Genomic DNA, 22,110 nt, shown 5'->3' with positions numbered 1-22,110 from the left:
TAGCGTGGGCCAGCACTCCTTTCTCTTAATTTCTGAATCATATTCCACTGTGTGAATGAGCATCCAAGATAGACATTTGGGTTCTTTTCACATCTGGGCTACTATGAATTTTTCTGGCATAAATGAACAAGTATTTATTTTCATAGCTAATGCCACTTATTTGGAAGCTATTACCCAGAGAGGTAATTATTGGTTCCTATAGTAATTCTGTGTCGAAGTTTTTAACTTCCAAGTGGCTTTCTATGGAGGCTATCCCATTTTCCATCCCTCCCAGCAATATATAAGCAATATACAATTTCTCCATGTCGTTGTCAACAGTTACTATTTTCCACTTTTGAAACTGTAGCCCGCCTACTGAGTGTAAAGTGCTGTCTCACTATGGCTTCTATCCCTCTAATAGAAAAAGATGTTGAGCAGTTTGTCATGTGTTTGTCACCATTTGAATGTCTTCTTTAGAGGAATGTCTAGCCAAACTACCTGTCCATTTAAAAAGATTATAATTCACCCCATTGGAGCTGGGGCTGTAGCTGCACAGGTAGAGTGCTTGCCTTGCACAAACAAAGTCCTGGAGTCCATCCCTAACACCACAGACACTGTAAACAGCGCTGCATTCCTATCATTTCAGTAATCAAGAGGTGGAGGTAGGGGGATCCGAAGTTCAGGGTCAACCCTGAGAATCACAGACAGTGTAAGGTCAGCCTGAGTTACAGGAAACTCTGTCTAAAATGGGGGGGGGGGGGGGAGGATCAATCAAACCAACAAGCCTCTAAACCACTTTACAATGGACCTTCTCCCATTTTTCATGTACTCCACCGTTCCTTTTCCTAGTCTCATCCAATTCTTTAAAGGGTGTGAGGTTGTGGATGATGCTATGTGAATTGTGCATATGTTCCTGGTACTAATTTTTAATCTCCCTGGTTGCCTTTTTACTCTGCTGATCATGTCTTCTGATGGGCAGATGTTTTTCCATTCTGATGGAGTTGCGATTCCCTTATTCTTTTGTTGTCTTTGCTTGTAGTATCACAGTGGACAAACAAACACCATATCACACATGCCCTTTTATTTTTAGAGTTAAATAGTTGGAGCTATTGGCTTTAGGCAACTGATCCATTGTTAAGGTTTTGTACATATGATGTGGGAGTCTGGCTTCACACATGTGGGTAAGCAGCTGTTCCTGCTCTGTTTGTTGAAGAGACATACTTTCTCCATTAAGAGTATTGGCACACCTGTCAAAAATCACTTGAGCCAAAATGTAGTTTTTTTCCTGGACTCAGAACTAGTCTGATGCCTGTCTTTATGCCAGCATAAGACCATTCCAATTCCTTTCAAAGTTTTTGAGATTGGAAAATACAAGTCCTCCTAATTTCTTCTTCTTTTTTTATATGTGTTGGTACTTGGAATCTCTTAACTTACCATTTTGTATGAACTTAAAGATAAGCTTTTTCATTCTTCACACAGGTCATGTGATTTGCCATTGGGTTTGAATGGATTCTGGATCAGTTTAGGAATATTGGCATTTTTAGCCATAGTTTACAGTGATTAAGTAATTTTCCATTTATTTAGGCCTTCTCATTTCTTCTGCAGTCCTTTAGAGATTTTTACTGTAGAAGTCTCACATTTATGATCACATTTTTTCCTTTATTTTCTATTCGTTGGGATGTTACTCTAAATGCGCTTACTTTCTTAATTTCCCTTTTTGTTATTTCTGATGGTGTATAGAAATACTTCTGATTTTTTTATTGTTATTTTTCCTCAGTCAGTGTCCTGAACCTGCTGGCTTTGCGCGGTAGCTATAGTGATTTCCCTGCAGATTCTTTGGGATGTTTGTGCCTGTTGTGGTAACCTCTGCAGATAGTCCAGGCTTGGTTTCTCTCTCTCCAGTCTGCCTTTTACTTCTCCTAGTTTTTGCTTCTAGCTAGACCTCCAGTGTGTGCAGAACAGCAGAGATGATAGAAGACACCATTGAGTACCAATAATGCTTGTAGGGGCTTATAGGTACTCTTCACCACATTGAGGAAGTGTCCTCTCATTTGTTTTTTTGGGGGGAGTTCTTTTGGTGGTGGGTGTAAGTTTGCCTGACAAGTTTAATTTTGCCAACTTCTTTTTATAGGTTGATATGTTCATAGGTCTTTTTAGGTATTTTTTTCCTGTTTTATCTACTTATATGAACTTTTAAATTTGCATTCCTGTGCTAAATCCCACGTGACTATGACCCACACTATGTCACAGGATTTAATTGCTAGTGTCTTCATGAAAGGTTTTGCATCTTTATTTACATGAGATATTTGTCCTTATTCTTCCCCCTTCGCTTTTGATATTAAGATAATGCTGGCCCTCTGGGATAAATTCTTAAGAAATAATTGAAAGTTGCATCAGTATTCTGGCCTAGAATGATCATTGCAGTGTTTTTTAAAATAAGAGACAAGATATTTTGTTCATGCATATTTAGGTGCTGACCTTGTGGGAAATGATTACTCTTCTTCCATATTTTGGAAGTGCCTGAAAAGGGCTGATGTTAACCTTTAAAAAAAAAAGATTTAGTAGCATTTGCTTGTACTTCTTTATTGAATTTTTATTTTTAAAATTTTTATTATTAAGTCAGTGCCTTTTGTGGATATATTCATACCTTTCTCTCTGTCTCTGTCTCTCTGTCTCTTTCTCTCTCTCTCTCTCTCTCTCTCACACACACACACACACACACACACACAGTAACAGGGATTGAACTTAGGACCTCATGCACGCCAGTCATGAGCTTTTCCCACTGAAGCACATTGCCTGTCCTCTGTTGTTTTATTTTGTTCTGTAACCTGTTCAGATCTATTCTAGACTTATTACTTTCTTTGTCTTTGGGATTTAGTTTGCTCTGCAATTTGTTCCTTGAGACACAAAACAAAGTTAGGTTATTTTTTATTTCTTTTAATTTATTCTTTGAGAATTTTATGCAGTGTATTTTTCCTCGTGTTCTTTCCTATCCCTTAACTCCTCATAAATCCTCCTGACTCCTACCTACCCAACATCATGTTCTTTCTCTCTCTTAAAAAAGAAAAAGAAAAAAGAAGAAAGAAAGAAATGAAAGGAAAGGGAAGGGAAGGGAAGGGAAGGGAAGGGAAGGGAAGGAAAGGAAAGGAGAGGGCCATTAAAAACCATGGAGTCTGATTCTTGTTGGTCATCTACTCCTGAGATTGGATCTGCCTTGGAGTGTTGAGCTTAAACAAAGTCACCACATGTAGGGGACAATACCCCAACTAGACACCAAATGCTACCAAATGAAATTCCCAGTACCAGTACTGGGTTACATCTTTTTGAGTCGGTGACCAAAAGGGTCCCATAGACTCCCGCCCCAAATACTATAGGCTATTGCCAGTGCTATCGGTTACCCTCCACAACTTGATGATAAGCTCCTATTGCTAAGGCTCAGCTGCTGTTTTAAAGTCTTTCTTCTTAATGTGTAGATACGTTTGCAGTGATAAGTTTCCTGATGAATGCTGCTTTCTCCATGTCTTCTGGTTCTCTACCATTTCTTTCATCTTTCTCTCCAGTGTTTTCTAATATCTCTGTGATTTCTTCTCTGACATATTGCTTAAGAATCTATCAGCTCCCACACATTGGTTCCACATACAAAACACACATCAGTTCCACACACAAAACTTTCCAGGTTTGCTTCTGTTATTGTCCCATTTCGTTGTTGTCAGAGAAGATAAGCATGTTACAATGCTATCTTTTAGATGTGCTAATACTTGTTGGGTGGCCTCCCTGGGAGCCTATCTTGAAACAATTCCTCATGAGCATTGAGCTGAATGCACCAGGTGGTTGAAAGAACAAAAGTGTTGAGCTACTTTGTTACCCAATCTGGCAGCTTCTTCCTTAGGTACTCCTCTACTTACTGTATGGCTTAAAAGTTACTATCACTACATCTCCAGCTCCATCAACGGTACACCTTTAGCACTTGTTGCTGGCTCAGTGAGCTCTCTGGTCTAAGAACTGATTCTTCATCTTTGCCTATCTTCCCCATAGCGCCCCAACCCCCATGCCCTTCTTTGGCCTGGAACTCTGGCAGTGTGCCTTGCAGCCGTCTTATTGATCTCTGTATTACTCATGTGCTGTGATATATTTAACTAACTCTTGGCTGTTGCACATGTAGGTCCTTTCCAATATCTTATCTCTTTCTCATAAATGCGACTGCCAAGCGTGTCCTATGCAGAAACATTGATTCAGCTTTCAGTTATTGCCCGAGAATTCTTTTCCAGAAATCAAAGGTCACAGACCTTTGTTAAGACAGACACCTGTGTTAGCCAGAACGCTCCAGTGGGTAGAGTGAAGACTATGACAATGATGGATATTCTCCTCTCCCTCCTGGCGCTCACGGTCAAGGCATTGTGCCTTTTACCAGTGTAATTCCATTAGCAGACAGAGATCCTTGTAAATATCATTACAATGATGGACCAGTGTAAACTGTAGGAAACGGGATCGCATCGTTTTACCTAATCTCTGGGTATCGGCCCTTGGTTCACTCTGGTAGAAGGACTTTTCTCTTACAGAATATCATGGGGCGAGGACCTGCAAGAAAAGGTTTTACATTTTTGTCTCGTTTCCTCCCCCCAGTGCAGTGTCACTTGTGGACAGGGCTACCAACGGAGGGCAGTGAAGTGTGTCATTGGGCCGTACATGTCTGTGGTGGATGACAATGACTGCAATGCCGCAACCAGGCCGACCGATACCCAGGTGAGTCTCCCATCCCAGTCCAGTTATTGACTTGGGGCGGTAAGGGGCCAAAATGTCGCACTGGTTCAGGCAAAAGTGAAACATTTTCATAGAGGAATCCATACATAGAACACCTGTAACTAGAAGTTACTTATTTTCTACATTTAGAATCTAACTTTTTTGGGGGCTGGGAGACAGGGTTTCTCGTGGCTTTGGAGCCTATCCTGGAACTTGCTCTGTAGACCAGGCTGGACACGAACTCACAGAGATCTGCCTGCCTCTGCCTCCCGAGTGATGAGATTAAAAGCATGTGCCATCTCTGCCAAGCTTAGAATATAACTTTTTTTTCTGTTTTTATCTTTTGGTTTGTTTAAGTATCTATAGATTAGAGTTTCATTCTTGTTGGCTAGCAAATATTAGTTAGTCTTGCCTTGAACTTGGATATCTTACATTATTTATTTGAAGACTCCAGTAGCTCAGACACAATTAATTGCAAGAAGTGTGTTCAGCTCAAGCCAGTTTGGAGCAGCACTTCAGAGAAGCCTCGGGAGCTGGAGGCTGCGTATGGCTTCTCTTTACCTGGGAAACACTGGAGAGGAGGAGAGCTGATAAATCCTCAAAAGTCCGCACTTAGAATTTTACTAGATGTCGCAGTCGCCTGTGCTCACAGGGTCACTAACATCTGTCCGTGTCTGTGGTGTGCTGCTAGAAGTGTCTCCTTAGCACTGTATCAAGGTCAAGTGCATGGCTTGGAGACTGGCCTGGTGAGAGAGCAAGGCACACAGATACCAGCAGGAGCTATAATTACAGCTTCGTTTCCTGCTTGTCAGCTGTTACCACCCTAAGAAAGTGATGGGGAAACTTTAATAATCTGTAGATATTTCACTGCCAATAACACCCAAAAGTGAGGATTTGGAGATTATTATCTGGTTCTGCAAAGAATTTTTCTCCTGTTGGGTCTCAGGCAGCCCAGCCTGGCTTCATTCTTTGTAGTTAAAGACAATCTTGATCTTCTGATCCACTTGTAATCTACCTTCTGAGCTGTGAGATTCCAGACATGGGTTGCCCTAGTTTAGCAGTTCTGCATGTTGAACTGAGGGTTTCACGCATGCTAGCATGGACTCCGCCCACTCAGCTGCACCCCCCACTCTCACCTCAAAGAGATGTTCCAAGGTTGCAGTCAGGTTGGAAGAAACATCTACATTTCTCGTTCACCTTCCTCCTAAACACCCAACTGTTATAATTCAGTAACACACTTTTCAACTATATTTTCAGCAGTTATCGTCATCCTTTGGCAATAGGTTCAAAAGTTGAGCAAAAAAAAAAAAATCAATGAGAGCCATTTATATTTGCATCAGATGGCTAAATAAAATTTGAGATCGTTGTAAATTTTAATGTCATTTGTAAAATTTTTGCTATACATCATTTAACTCAGTAAAATTTCTACACATCCACACAGATACAAATATCTGTCTGTAATGTCTGTGTGTATAAGCAAATGCACACACACATACATGTAAACATGCACACACATGTATATGAGCTGTTCCCCTCCTAAGAGTACTGCCCCACAAGCTCACTGTTGTGTGCCTGCCTTGATCTTGGTATTATTTATGATGAGAGAAGATTTGAATTTTCATATCAGATTTGATAACAATGAAAGTAGATTTTAGCCAAGGCTGTACCGGGAACTCATGTCTTGAGAAAGGCCTTGTACAGCCAGTCGGCTCCCTCTTTGTGGGCACTCTCAGCTGGATGCATTTCATCATGTATCATCTATGGATAAAGACTCACAAAGGGTGAATATGGTGGTGGTGATCATATTATCGTTGCCAATCAACTACCCTAACAAGTACTGTACCTGTATAAACTTTGGGGGTTTTTTTCTTCTTTTTATGTTTTTTGTTTGTTTGTTTTGGGTTTTTTTTAAGGCAGGGTTTCTCTGTGTAACAGATTTGGCTGTCCTGGAACTTGCTTCATAGACCAGGCTGGCCTTGAACTCACAGACATCTGCCTGCCACTGCCACCCGAGTGCTGGGATTAAAGGCGTGCGCCACCACCACCCGGATTAAACTTTGCTTTTATAATTGTTCTAAATGTGTAAACTGCCATGGAGGTGGGGGCAGGGAATTGGCTCAGTTGAGAAGATTCCTGCTGCACCGTCATGAGAACTTGAGTTCATTTCTTCAGTGCCCTGTAGAAGCTGGGCATGGTGGTGTGTATCTTTGATGTGTGTGTAACCTGGAGGCAGGACGCAGAGACAGGTAAAGCCCTGGAACTCATGGGCCAGCAAGCAAAGCTAGCCAGTGAGCTGCGCATTGTATGAGAGATCCTGTCTCTAAAATTAAGGTATGGAGTGATTGAGGAAAACAGCCAATAAACGCCCTCTGGCCTCCACATGCTCACACGTACATACACATCACACGGTCCTTAGTCCCAAGAAAATGTCAGTCCTTACATCAAGTGGCAACTTAGCAATTTCCTTAAAGATTCAAACCAGGATTTCTCACTCTCATTCTAGAGTGTTCCTTTGTCCGTAGGCTCCCACGGCTGAAGCCTATGGATAAGTTATTTGCTTTTTGCAAAAGTCCCCTGGACTCTCTCTCTGGTGCACTGGCAAAGGGAAAGGCCAGGCGTGGAGCCAGTAGCAGAATTTCTCTGCCATATGTAAAGGTTTAAGGCAAGGAAACATCAGTGACCTTCAGTCCCAGACCACAATGCTTTTGCTCCAGGTCAGCAGGCTCTTGGGCCTTTGATAACTATGTCTCGAATCCAGGCGGCTGGGAGTGATTATAAACAGGTGTGCTCTTTGGTTCTCCACTCTGTAAATAAGAGCCTAGTATCCATCCACAGACCACTGAGTTCACTACAAGTCTCTCGGAGTGACTGAGGGGCATTATGTGAATTCCAGCCATTGCCCTGCAGAAAATTCCTTTTATATCTGAGGCTGACCTTCAGGACCCTGGGTGTTATCTTTAGGTGCCCTGGGAAAACAAGTTCATGATTAGCAGGTTTTGATTAGGAAACTACCTGAAATGTGAGAACACAATTTAGCCTTGAGAATTTTTAAACATTAACAGTTAATAATTTTTAGTCGCTATCCTGCTCTTTCCAGACATGCGCAGTGCTTCACAATGTTCCCTCTCTTTTCCTAGGGGCAGGTGAATAAACACGGCTTTAACGACTAAGTAGACCCTGCCTTGTGTTAAGGCATCCAGAAAATGATTCAGATTGTATCCCTCTTTGCCATTGAAGAGACTGGGGCTAAGAGGGGTCAGTAGACTTGTAGAAACAGGCAGAAATAAGAGTTCTTAGATTTCTTGGTACAATATGCTTTCTGACCATGACTGTACATCTATAAACGCCTGTTTCCTTGAAGGTAAATGTTCTCTCTTTCACATCTAGGACTGTGAATTATCATCTTGTCACCCTCTCCTACTGGGCCCGGAACCAAGGAGAAACACACACAGCGTGCCCAGAACCCAGTGGCGATTTGGGTCTTGGACTCCAGTAAGAAACAGACGGGGAGAAAAGTGGGGAGGTGTTCAGAGGAGACAACTATTCTCTGGCATGACTCTAGAAAGAGAGCTAAGAACTGATAAGAAACTGGGCTAAGTGAAAAACACTAAGCAGCCATTTCAAATGACATGTCTGTGTCCTTTCACTCCAACACCCAGTGCTCAGCCACTTGTGGAAAAGGTACCCGGATGAGATACGTCAGTTGTCGGGACGAGGATGGTTCTGTGGCTGACGAGAGTGCCTGTGCTACCTTGCCTAAGCCAGTAGCCAAGGAAGAGTGTTCTGTGACACCCTGTGGACAGTGGAAGGCGCTAGACTGGAGTTCCGTAAGCGTGGATTTTGTGGGGTTGGGTAGGATTGGAAGATGGGGGAGGATAAGGAGTTGAAGGGTCCATATTAGGAATGGGTTATCTATTTCAGAGTTGGACTTGAGATTTAAATTGTCCTGTTCCACATATGTGTATCTAGCTAAGTATAGAAGAAACCTTAGTCAATCGTGCAAGGAATGCACATTTAAAAACCTAGTCATCTATTGGTTGCCCGATTTTGAGCAAATTAAAGTGTTTGGACCTCATTTTTCCTCTGTTCTTTAAAAAGAACGGGCTGAGGATGTTGGTCAGTGGGGAGGAGTACTCTGTGCCACCCTGAGGGTCTGAGTTTAAATTCCCAGCACCCATGTAAAAGCTAAACTCAGTGCTGGGGAGCAAAGATAAACAGATCCCAGTGGCTTCCTAGAGCTTGCTGGCTAGCCAGCCTAGCTGAAAATTGAGAGCTTCTGCTTTATGAGAGACACTGTCACCAGGGTTTAGGACAAGGAGCTCTAGATGGACAACACCGGTCATTCTCCTCTGGTGTATACAAGCACACACACACACACACACACACACACACACATACACACACTATACAAATGCACATACACACAGAAATAAAACTGAATAGGTGAATAAAATTAAATTTTAGAAAGAAACAGGATGGATACCTATTTTTGATGTTGTTATGATTGAGATTATATACTATTATAACTATTATTATATATTATTATTATTATTATTATAACTATTATAACTGCTTAGCAGAAAGTGAGTAGTCAACAAAAGACGAATTATCTCACTTTTATGCATGGAGTAGGGTAGAAAAGCACAACGCTATCTGTGTGGTGCCACAGATACTGCAGAAGACAGGATGCCCCTGAGATGGAGTTTTGGGTTTGTTCGAGAAGCTTTAAATGCAGTATATGGAGAATGTGAGAACAGCCAAGGAAATAGCCAGAGGCTCCATAATCAAGGGCCTAGCAAATCAACAAGGAGTTTGGGTGTTATTTTAAGTGAACTGGGAAGTCACCAGAAGGATGCATGAGTTAAGCAGTAGTGGGTGGCATTTTGTCACTGGCAAACAGCGCATATGTGGGGCATGTCAGTCTGGAAGTCCAGCTGGTAATGATTACATTAATCCTGGCAAGGGAAGGTTATGCCTTTCATAGACAGGAGAAGTGAGGGTAGAAACAGAGCGGCTGGATCTGGATGTGTTTTGAATGCTGTGTTGTCAGCATTTCTTGGCGAAAGAGATATTGGATGGGAACAAAAGAAAGTAGTCAAGATGATTCTGAGACTTTAAACTGGGCACCTGGGAAAATGTTCAGCCACCCAAAGAAACCTATTTTCAATAATGTAAGTCGGACTCCCAAATGATAGCCCCTTTTTCTTTCTGGATATTCAACATAGTGTTCCGTGACTTGCGGGCAAGGTAAGGCGACCCGACAAGTGGTGTGTGTCAACTACAGCGACCACGTGATTGACCGGAGTGAGTGTGACCCAGATTATATCCCCGAGACTGAACAGGACTGTTCCATGTCACCATGCCCTCAACGGATCTCAGGCACTGGCTTGGTTTACCCATATCAAAATGAGGACTTCCGTCCCAGGAGTGACAGCCCTAGCCGCACCCACGTGCTTGGAGGAAACCAGTGGAGAACTGGCCCCTGGGGAGCAGTGAGTATCCCCTTTGCCTGTCTCCCCTACTTGTGCCTGGAGGAAAACAGACTAGAGCTGCTTCTGAAGAACTTTTCCTTTGAAAGTTTATTGACACACATTTGCTGTCAAGCTGGGTGAATACAATGGCTTCATTGCAGTCCCAGAGTAGAGTTCCTTTGTAGTTGGAGGAGGAGGTGTCCCTTCTGGGTGACAAGACTTCTGTTGAACCAGGAGGGGCAGGCAGAGTATACTGGAGGAGAGGGGCCAGAGAAACTTTTCTGAAGAGGAATTCTTTTTTTCTTTACCTTTTTAATGTTTATTTATTTATGAATGTGTGCATCATGGCACGGTTGTGAAAATCAGAGGCTAGCTGGCAGAAGCTGGTTCTTTTCTTCCACTGTGTGGGCTCAAGAATTGAACTCAATGAGTCTGGGCAGCAAACATATTAAACCTGTTGAGCTATCTCCTAGATTAGAAGGGAGCTCTTAACCGAGGCTGGTGCCCTTCCCTCTGTAGGCCTCAGTTTCCCCAGCTGCCAAAGAAGGACAACATTGTCTTGCTTTCGATAGTTTCTGTAGCTAAATGAGATGATTCGAGGGAAGTGCTTTCTGCTTTGCTCGCTACAGGATGGAGCCAGCAACTACTGTGACAGTTATCTTTGTCACAGTCTTACTGCTGTCCTTCTGACTACAAACGGCCTTGAAACGGAACATAAAAAGGAAAAAAAAAACTGCATGTGGATGTTTTAAATTGTTTTGCTGGAAAATTTTTCAAGAATACATTGTGGAATACTGAAACGCTGGCTGGCATATTCTGAAGGGTCTGGGTGACAACAGATTCTGGGAGCCACATAATTAGAGGGGACAGGCTGACCACTGTGAGGTCTTGTTAGCTTTTTAATTTTAATGTCCTTCTGGGTCTAGGACTGTTAACTATGTTATTTCTGGGCTAAAAGGAATTAGAAGTCTGTCATTCCCTAAGGTAAATGTAAATGCAGAAATATTGGCCCCTGAGTGCTGATTGGATTCTGTGCTTAGACACCTCAGTGTGACTGTTGGCTTTGTGCTAGCCAGCCCCCTTCACCTTCTCAGCTCCTCCTCTCCTGTATCCTGGGAGTCTTCCCATCTGGGGAAGCTTTCAGTTCTAAAAACTGGTGGAGGATGGGGAGAATGTGTCCTGGACTTTCCTGTTTGAAAAAAAAAAATTAGGAAGTCACATATGTGTATTTTGGCAATCCTATGAAAGCTTTTTGTTGTGATTTGGTTTGGTGTGGGGGTTTGTTTCATGGTTTAGTGCTATTTTCATTTAAATCCATTTATAGGGAACATATATTTGTTTCAGGTTGAATGATTCTGTTCTAAGGTAGAGTGGTCCCCCTCCCTGCCCCATCAAGGAGGGTTAGTTGGAGAAAATTGCATTGCTTTGGAGACTCAATGAGTATAAGCTTGCCAATTTTACATCAAGGGTCATATAGAGGGTTCTAGGATATGCCCTAGGTTAAAGAGGGAAAGACTTTCTGGAAAGAGAAGCACTCCACCTGTACACTCATGGGAGAGCTATGAGAAGTGTGGGGGGAAACCAGCTGAAATGCAAACAACAGCCATTCAAGAACATTCCACTGAAAGGAACCAAGGAGAGGTTGGTGGCAATGGGATTCAATTGAGCTCATTGAGGAAGTGAAAAGCAAATAGAGTATGTCTTACTACCATCAGCCACTAAAATATAGGCTCTTGTGAAGAGGGGGAGAAAGGATTATCCCCCACTAGGAAGTAATGTCTAAATGACATTCTGTGGTACATTTATGGACTCACTGAGTCTGTGTGGAAGTTCACTTTCCACAACTGGCAGTTCATTAAGTATGAGTTAACCTCTGTATTCAAAGAGGCCCCAACATTGGTTCTAAAGGAGCTCTTGAGACTTTGAAAAAAAAAAAGCCCACAAACAGTGTCCCTTGACACTTCTGTCCCTCTCAGAAATGTGGACAAGGTGGGCAATGAATGGGGCTGCACAGAGGACTCCATAAACAGTATCACTCCATAGGGCTGACTACCTACCGATGGCTTGGAGAACAGAGGGAGAAGCTCCTCTCTACCGTCCAGCCATTTGCCTGCGTATACAAAGTGAACAGCCCCACCTTGGGGAAGTGCCCAGTTTTCCAGTTACCTTCCTCCACTGTGTATGAAGACCTAAAGGCAGTCTCTGTCATTTGTCACTGGCCTTTCAGCCAGCTGGTCTATGTGTGTGCAGAAGGCAAACGATGTGAAGATAAATCTGCTGTTGTGTGTGCTTAGTGTTCTAGTACCTGTGCCGGAGGGTCCCAGAGGCGAGTGGTGGTGTGTCAGGATGAAAATGGATACCCCGCCAGTGACTGTGTAGAGAGAATCAAACCTGATGAGCAAAGGGCCTGTGAATCTGGCCCATGTCCCCAATGGGCCTACGGCAGCTGGGGAGAGGTAAGAGCAAACCATTTTCTATCTTTCCTCGGTTGATTGGCTGCTATTGTTTAATATTTTATTTTTAGGAACTAGATTTAGGAGGAGCTTCCAGATCTGGGGTTCTCTAGGAGATCTCTGTTAGCTCTCCCCTGCTTCTTAAATGTACTTATTACTAAGAAGAGAACGCTTGAATGGGCAGGGGCTGGAGAATGACAGAAGATTGCATGCGTAAATCTAGCCTAAGTCGTTTATTAGTTAACCTCTGATGGTTAAGAAATGGATGCTTTCCCAGCACTCGGGAGGCAGAGGCAGGCGGATCTCTGTGAGTTCGAGACCAGCCTGGTCTACAAGAGCTAGTGCCAGGACAGGCTCCAAAGCCACAGAGAAACCCTGTCTCGAAAAACCAAAAAAAAAAAAAAAAAAAAAAAAAAAAAAAGAAATGGATGCTTTTTAGGATGGAAATCGCATGTTGCAGTAGCCTATGGGAGTCTTGCCATTTCTGCTTTAGTTTTGGGTGCACTCATTACCGTGGCAGAGTGCCTTCTAAGATTTCAAATTCCTCACAAAACCAGAAAGGGTGTTATTCTTACCACAGATGACATTAAAGGATGAGCTGTATATCCCCCTGCTCCAAGAGTGATTTCTTCCACTGTTGACTTTATAGAATTGCCCACTTTGCCTGACAAAGGGAAACACAGCGTATAAAACAGGTCCATTTCCTGGCTCTGTGTGTGTGTGTGTGTGTGTGTGTGTGTGTGTGTGTGTGTGTGTGTTAAGACCATATTACCTCACTTCCCCTCTTCCCGGTTGCTGTACTCTAGGCCTTGCCAGGTACCTCTTGTTCTCTTTCAAATTCATGGTCTCTTTTCTTCTATATATTTTATACATACATATAATAACCCTAAATATGTAAATACAATATGCTCTTTTCTTACATTGTTACTTGTATGTACATGATTTCAGAGATGACCCCTTGCTATTGATAACTAATCTGGGTATTCTTCCCTGGGGAAGACTGTTTCTCCTGCTCTCAGTATTCATTAGTTGCCTGTAGTTTTTTGTCTAGGGTTTGGGCCCTATGAGATGTCCCTTCCATGCTGTCAAATCTATTGGTGCCATCCTTGTTTGGAGCTTGCTTAGGCAGTCCTGTTGATAAGACTTCGTAAGTGTAGCTTCTCTGACATTTCTAAGAGATGAATTCTCACAGAGAACATCCTGTTCTCCTAGCTGCTACAATTTTTCCATAGCTCTTCCACTCTGATCCCTGAGCCTTAGCTGCCTGGGTTGTGTTAGCTCTAACAGTTAGGACTGGGCACCACATGGCTACTTATTCTCTGTATTTTGATTGGTTGAGGTTTTCTGCAATGATTGCAAAGAGATATTTCTCCAATGGTGGATATAAGAATAAATACTTAGAATGAAGTTAGAATTATGCTGATCTAGAAAAGTGGTGGCTGTAGGTTCTTCTCCAAGACCACAGATTTATTAGCCTCAGGTAGCTGGCTATGTTTACAGTACCTTGCATGATTTCTCTCTCACTGAACAGACCTTAAGTCCAATTAGAGAGCTGTTGGTTACCACAGAGATATACATGCCAATACTGCACCCTTGGGGCTATTACCATGCTGGATATTTTTATTACATAGACATCGTAGCTGGGTAGGACTGTTGGTTACTTTCCTCATTTGAAAGCTTGCATGGCAGCTTCTGGTCCCACAAAGCTAGTCCTCGCAGAGGAGTCTTTGAGCTTGGATCCTCTGGATCCTGTTCTGAAGTACATGGTGTCTTCAGCAGTAGGACCTCTTCCTTCTCTGGGAGGCAATCAAGGGGCAACTGCAATAGCCTATGTTTTGAGAGTTTCTTGACAACTCCAACCAACAACTCAAAAGAAGGCTTCTCACGTCTGGTGTCGGGGTACTGTCAGGTAGCCCATAGCTCTTGGAAGGAGCATTGTCAGCCGGGACAACACAAGTAACTATATATGTACGTGTATACACAGATTTATCAGTCTTGTATATAATGTTAGGTGGAATACAATGATTCCTTCTGACTTTTACAGACATCTCTACTGTTTTCTTACCCTCCTCTCCACTTCTTTATCTTCCTCCCCACTCCCTAATTGAAGAACCTCCTTTTTTCCCCAGTCCTCTTCAAATCACTAGTACAATGTTATTCCCCTCTCGATTGCTTCCCTCACCCCATGGTCCCTTTCGAGAAATGCAGATGAGAGAGAGAACAGTGATACTTGTCTCTCTGGGTCCACATTACTTTTTCAATATTATCTTTCCTGGGTTCACCTATTTACCTGAGAATTTCATGATTTCATTTTACTTTACAGCTGAATGATATTTCATAATATATATCTATCACATTTTCATTATCTGTGGTCAGTTGAAGGACTTTTAGGTTGTTTCCCTTTCCCAGCTATTGTGAGCAGAGCTTCAGTGACCACAACTAAAGAGGTGTCTGTGGAACAGACGTTCAATCCTTTGCGCATATATCAAGGAGTGGTATAGCTGGGTTGTATGGTAGATTTATTTTTTTGCTTTTGAGGATTCTCCATGCTGATTTCCATCTGGACCAGTTTTCAATCCCACCAACAGTGAAAGAGAGTTCCCTTTCCCTCAGATCTCCTCCAGCAACTGTTATCACTTGGTTCATTAATCTTTGCCATTCTGACCGGGGTAAAATGAAATCTCAGGATTGATTTGATTTTTATTTCTCTAATTGCTAGGGATGATGAACATTTTTTGAGATATTTCTTAGCCATTTTTTCTTTTTTAAGAACTCTCTATTCAGATCCCAAGCCTATTTTTTTGTAAAGTGGGCCCTTTTATTTTAACTTCTTTTTGTACTTTGAGTTCTCCATGCACTTTATGACAGGTATTAATTCTCTGTCAGATGTATAGCTGGCAAAGATTCTTTCCCACCCTGTAGGACTCCTCCTCGCTTCACTGCTTGTTTCCTTAGGTGGACAGAGCTTTTTAGTTTTATGGGATCTCTCTTGCCAGTTGTTGGCCTCAGTTGCTGGACAAATTGGGTCCTGAAGAAAGCTCTTCCCTACATCTCCATCCTATGCCTATGTTTCTTCTGGTCATTTCCATGCTTTAGGTTTCATAATTAAGTCTTTGGACTATTTGGAACTAGTTTTTGTATAAATTGATAGGTAAAGATCTAATTTCATCTTTCTTCAAAGGACAGCCAGTTTCCCCAGCACCATCTTTTAAAGATGCTTTTATTTCTCTAATATTTATATTTGGAGTCTTTTTCAAATATTATATATCAGATGACTGTAGTTTAGTGTATTCATATAATTAGGTATTCAATTTGGACATCCTATTGTTCCATTGGTCTCTATGTCCGTTTTTGCATCAGTACTTTTGTTTTCATGTTTTTTTTTTTTCTTGGAAATTTGAGACAAGCTAGAGTTATCTGAGAGAAGGGAATTGAGAACATGCCTTAACAAGATTGTTCTGTAGGCAAGTGTGTGGGACATTTTCTTAACTAGTAATTGATTTTGGAGGACTCAGCCCATTGTAAGTGGTATCATTCCTGGGCCAATGGTCCTGGACAATATAAGAAAGCAAATTAAGTAAGACATAGAGAGAAAGCCATGGCTTCTTCATCAGCTCCTGCCTCCAGGTTCCTGCCCTGCATGAGTTCCTATCCCGATTTCCCCCAGTGAAGGGCTGTTGCCTGAAGTGTAAGATGAAATGAACACTTGTTTCTTTGGGTCATGGTGTTCTATCACAGTGATAGAAAAACCTAAGGCAAGTACATGTTGTTTTGATTACTATGGTCCTGTAATACAGCTTGAGGTCTAGAATGCTTATCTCTCCAGCATTGTCCTTTTGATCAGGATTATTTTTGCTATTCAGGGTCTTTTTTTGTAATAAGATTTTTTTTCTTAAGTTTCTGTGAAGAATGAGAGGGTAATTTTGATTGGGACTGCACAGAATCTGTAAACAACTTTTGACAGGATGGTCATTTTTACAATACTAATTCTGTCAATCCATGAACATGGTAATGGCATGTCTTTCCTTTTTCTAGTACCTTTCTATATCTTTTCCTTCCGAGATTTAAAGTTTTCATTGCTGAGCTTGTTTACCTCCTGATTAAATTTATTTTTAGATATTTTGTTTTCCTTGAGCCTATTGTGAATGGGAGTATGTCTGCGGTCTCTTCCTGTGTATGCCTGGAGGTTGAAGGCCATGCGAGCTGGGGTGTGACTGTTTCAGGGCACTGGATGAGGATGGCTACATCTGGGGAGCTGAGGAGGTGACATGGAGGGAAGGATCAGGCAGTCTCACCCAGCTAGACCCTGACTCAGAATGTGCAGGTTCTGGCTGGACCTAGGTATGACCTTTATCACTTTTGTGGTATTAACAAGTAACATAATTTGGCTCAATTTTCATGTCATTGCACATATACTGGAATAGTAATAGTACCACCTGCATAATATTTATGACTATTATATGAGATAGCATCCATTAAGTACCTAACATGTAACTTTCAATCAATCAAGTGATACTATAATAATGCAATAATAACTTTATTAATAGTAAGAATGATAATCAATAGCAGTAGTGTTGGGCCTTTTGAACTCTTGTTATACTTTATAGAAGGACTTACATGCATATTTATGTTACTAAATTCTTTCTCTCTGGTTGAATCTGTAAGAGACGCACATATTTAAGGCTTACCAAGTTGTTGTGTCTTGACTGTTTACCAAATAAAACCTGAAAATGAACACCTGGAAGACCACAGCACCAAGAGGAAGAAAAAAGGCATAGGAGATGATGGGCTCATTAGGCCACCTTCCTGTGTCTCATCATTTCATACACATAACCTAGAAGGGACAGGCAGTTGACCCAGGAATTTTTGTTGACTTTCACTGATGTTTTCCTAGGCAGTGATGCTGAGGGAGGGAGGGGGAGAGGGGCTTTGAGACTCCTGGGATGTGAGTCTTTCCAACACTCAGTGCAGTTTTGTCCTGAGGGATCCATAATTAGACTTCTGTAGTTGAATCCAAGCCAGGCGAGTCCACGTCTTTGCTGGGCTGCTGTCAGTCCTCCCCGTGTGGGAGAGCCGCCCTTGACGCAGCAGGGAAACTGGATGTCTGTGTTCCTGGATCTGAGCGCAGCGGCACTGTCCAAGAAATACAACTTGTTCCCGTCTCACAAATGTGAGTCCTGCCGGGAGTCAGGACGTCAGCAGGTGTTCATTCCCATCATGCTCTTGTTCATCCTAAGGGACAGTTGTACTTGTCCTGAGGTCCAGAGGCTGAGTTAAACAGTTGCACATCACAAGTAGAATAAGAGAATCAGCAAAGGTCCATCCGTGACTGCTTCATAGAAGTTGCCGGCACATGTGGGTTGTATAAAACTCAGTCCCTGGATTAAATCCTCAGCAACATTTTAAAATAAAACTTGGAGTTGACCCTGACTGCTTGTCTCTATGATCCCAGCATTCAGGAGGCTGAGACAGAAAGTCAGTCTGTATTCCAGTGAGTTCCAGCCTAGCCTAGACTGCACAGTGAAACTTTGTCTCAAAACAAAAGCCAAAGAAAAACTTATCAACTACCATAAAATAAAAGGAATAGAACTAAACAAAACAAAGCAGGCCAAGTCATTATCTCTTTTATTTGATATTGAAGTAGTTTCTGGTTATTTTTTTTATTCACTTGTTTCTGTATGCCTCAAAGAACTTTATCTTAGCTACTGGCTAATGAATCAAGATTGATTAAATTAACTTCCCAACGTTCATTTTAAATATGAGGCAAGTAACTGTGTTCTCAACCTGATGAGGCGAGCTATATAAAAGCCCTTACTTCAGATCTAAAGGAAGCCCTCACTGAGGGATACTTAATATTCCCAGGAACCATGGTCCATTGACTCTGTCATTGTTGGCAATTCGCCTTGGCTCTGTCTGTCAGACTTAGGCTGCCCAACATTATAACAAAGTGTAGCCAAGAAAAGTTTCCTGTGGGGAAATAGAATTTGCCATGTGCTGTTCACACAAAATAACTGTCGCGTTCTTTGTCCCTCTTCCAGTGTACCAAGCGGTGTGGTGGAGGCATGCGGACAAGACTGGTGGTCTGTCAGCGGGCCAATGGTGACCGGTTCCCAGATTTGAGCTGTGAAGTTCTTGACAAGCCTCCAGACCGTGAGCAGTGCAACACACACGCTTGCCCACGAGATGCTGCGTGGAGTACTGGCCCTTGGAGCTCGGTACGGCCCTAATGCTGCATGTTTGCTACCCAAACTCTCAGTGTTATAATATTCTGGGGCATGCCTTCACAGCCAAGAACTGTCACGCCCGTGAAGGCGTCCTAGATACTGTGCTATGAATGCCCGGTTACCTTCTCTCTATTCTGCCCTGGTATAATTTATACCGTGTGATACTGCCAAAGTGACTTTATAGAATCCATATACCTCATGCAGGAATGGTGCCAAGAAGTAGCTTCCTTTGCCTAGAAGAGCTGTATGTATGTACATTGATAATGATTTAGAGAAATGGCTCAAAAGTAGCCAGTCTTTGCTTTCTAAGCTGTGGTAGCTCTGACTATTGGAGCAAGGTTCCTGCTTATTGAGGCCAAGGCATTTTTTTTTTTCTTCAACTACTATCATTTGCTTCTGCGAGGCTTGGAAATACCTTAGCATAACCCGCATAACGTCTAGAGCCACCAATAGCTAGCAATTTAGGTGACCAACCGCGTAACCAGTGACCCGATACCTTCTGAGGTATCTGGAATCTCTTCCCTGCCCCGAGACAAGAAGGCCATCTGAGATCAGCTTTTACTTTGCTCCTCGTTTTCCTTAGGCAGGAGCTGGCACGGCAAGGCAGGTTTGTCACTGTAAATGCAAACTACTGGGGCAGCTCTTAGCAAACAGATGGACTAACCGTGTCAGCACAGTTCCTAGGCTAAGCTGTGACAAAAAATTATGAAGCCAGTAGGTCTGATGTATCTAATACAGTAAATATTCCTGGAAGCACATTCATTGCGATGAAGCTGAAATCAGTATTATATAAAGTCACTTCCAGATGACTTTTTATTCAGACTTGTCTTGGAAGGTTTTACTCATTCCCAATGCCAGGTGAAAAGCAGGTTAGCTGAAGCAGCTTGATTGACACCCACTGATGCGTCTCAAAGTCAGGCTTTTGGACATCAATGGCTGCCTCGGCAGGGCTGGTTCTGTGCCCCAGTTAGCCGCAAGTCTTCTGTATGCAGTAGAGAACTGGGAGAAGAAACACGAGCTCGGGTTGTGCTCTTTCACTAGGCTGTGGGATTTATCCCAGAGTTTAAGAAAAGTCACAGCGGCACATCTGTGGTTCTCTAAAGCCAGTGTGTCTTCATCGCTGGCACCTTTCCAGATGCATGCTGTGAAGAAGGTCTGAGGTAACATTAGGGCAGACAGGATGGCCTCTGAAAATCCCAGTGTCTCTGTCACTGCTGCTTACTACTGTCCGTGAAATGTTCCGGCTCGAGCCCATGGCATGCTCACTCTGTGTACAGGCGACACCAGAGCTAATTCCCCCGGGTCCCTTCACACTCTCAAGAGTAGTATGTCACTAGTTCTAACATCACTGGTTACACTGCTGTGAGAACCTTCTCGTTGCATAGTCTTGTGGTTTGATGAAGAAAAGAAATCTGTGTTTTCCTTCTCTAAATATTAACCCTTAGATCTCATACTTTTCTCAAATACATTTTTAGGAAGATAGAAAAAATGTATTCATAATGAGTTATAAATATAGTTCTGGGGATGTGTCTGTGTATATGCACACACACACACACTGTGTGTCTGTACATACATATATATGCTAGTTTTTTTTTCTGAGATGTCCTGTCAGTATATCTCCTATTAATAATTTAATAGCTTAAGTCTTTAAATATAAGCTGCTGATTGTTTTAACTGAAAACCTGGGGCATATTTAATATTGCTGTTCTACTTGGGGCTACATATAGTTTTCTAAAGTATGAGAGAGGAAGAAAAGACAGTAAGTCCTCTGCGCTCCAGCTTATGTAGACATAGATTTTAAAGCAAGCTCTACTGCCTGTGTGATCTCAGAAAGCGACTGTTAGTTTGACTTCCAGATTTCAATTCTACTGTCTTAAGAGAGTGGCCACTTTGGCAAGGCTTTTAAACTGTGATTTTTTTTTAAAAAAAACTAAATCAAAAGCATTTTGTTTTAGTAGATAGGCCATTTAAATAGATTAATTTTATGTACACGGAAGAGAGCAATCATTCGGACTCTTGCTATAGCATTTTGGTTTGGATTATTTTATGTTTATTTAATGGATGATTTGGTATAATGTCTTAGGACTTCTACATTTCAGCATACCTCAATGACTCCTGTTTCTAGCTCTAAAGTCTTTCCTATGGTGCTTTCCCACTGTGGCTACAGTGAAGTTAGCAAGTGGAGGAAAGAGAGACGCACATTCAAGGTGCTAACGTCTCGCTTCCAATAGAGCACAGGGTGGCATTAACTCCTCCAGCAGGTTGCTTTTGCTCCCAGGGACTCCCACACTTAGACACTGTCCTATCACAAAGCAGCCACTGCTGTGGGACACAGCCAAGGTCAAGCGGAGACAGCTGATGTCAACGCTGCCTAGGAAGGAGTAGCATTTGAGAAAGAAACCCAAATCATTGTTGCCACAACCCCCAGAGTCTCCACAAACAACCCTTTTACAGAGACCTTGGCTCTGACTTGAGTCACAGCAGGTCTATGACTCATTATTGTAACAGTGGTTGCAGCAGCTCACATCTGTGACCCAGTACTCCGGAGACTGAGTCAGGAGGATCACCTATAGTTTGGGGCCATAATAAGTTCCAGCGCAGCCAGAGCTACAAGACTGCCTCAAAAAAAAAAAAAATCCTGCAAAATTTTCTCTTCTGGCCTTTTAAAAATAACGTCCCTGGACTCTTGCTTTGTTTAAGAAACAGTGTTCTTCAGCTCTGTTGAACTATGGAACTATGGATCTAGTTCTAAAAGCAAGCTGGGAAATAAATATACCTGTCCCATGACACATGGGACAAGCCGGACAGAGAATTCTCTACTGTCAAGGGAAGCAAGAAATGTCCTACAAATCAGGAGCATTCTAGACTGAGCAAATGCATCCAGAGGAAGAAAGTGGTGTCTGCCACTGCCACCGCCACACCCCCAGGGTAGTTCAGTGGCGTTTGTTTTTGCATTGCCCTGTATTTCTGTTCACTGGTCTCTTGTAGATAGTGGTTCTTCTCTACAGAAATTGCTTGTTTGGGTGTTTTCATGACAACTCAGTGTATTCACTGAGCCTTTGAGAGCTGTGCTCATGGCTCTGAATAATGAGGGGCCATGAGCGGGGAAGGGGGCTATGCTTGTGTTTCAGCCTGGCCAACTTAAGGATTTGTGTCTACCTCATTTTCATATCACACTGTGCAGTGCCTATAGGTAGAAAGACCAAAGGTTTGACGTCAGTGTTTGACAACCTCATTATATCA

General features: G+C 42.4%; 1 protein-coding gene and 1 long non-coding RNA gene across 7 annotated transcripts in view; one reads left to right on the top strand and one right to left on the bottom strand.

Moving 5' to 3' along the window:
- Positions 1-22,110, top strand: part of Adamts9 (ADAM metallopeptidase with thrombospondin type 1 motif 9) — a 164,812-nt gene that overhangs the window by 69,435 nt on the left and 73,267 nt on the right. For all 5 annotated transcript variants that reach the window (XR_005972980.1, XM_041637471.1, XM_041637456.1 and 2 more), the window contains exons 23-28: positions 4,603-4,722; positions 8,107-8,211; positions 8,379-8,546; positions 9,945-10,211; positions 12,485-12,646; positions 18,682-18,858. Coding sequence is in view for 4 of the 5 variants with exons in the window: in XM_041637471.1 (XP_041493405.1) it covers positions 4,603-4,722; positions 8,107-8,211; positions 8,379-8,546; positions 9,945-10,211; positions 12,485-12,646; positions 18,682-18,858 (999 nt within the window). In the remaining variant the exon portion in view is untranslated. The remainder of the gene's footprint in view (positions 1-4,602; positions 4,723-8,106; positions 8,212-8,378; positions 8,547-9,944; positions 10,212-12,484; positions 12,647-18,681; positions 18,859-22,110) is intronic.
- The window catches only part of LOC121437608, a 49,597-nt gene that overhangs the window by 10,008 nt on the left and 17,479 nt on the right, over positions 1-22,110 (bottom strand). The window lies entirely within an intron of this gene.

The sequence above is a fragment of the Microtus oregoni genome, unplaced genomic scaffold, assembly GCF_018167655.1.
Source record: "Microtus oregoni isolate MIOR12 unplaced genomic scaffold, Mior012 000002F_ref0000024, whole genome shotgun sequence".
Classification (NCBI taxonomy): domain Eukaryota; kingdom Metazoa; phylum Chordata; class Mammalia; order Rodentia; family Cricetidae; genus Microtus; species Microtus oregoni.
Note: the sequence above shows the minus strand (reverse complement) of the source record. Positions and strands in the feature narration are given on the sequence as shown.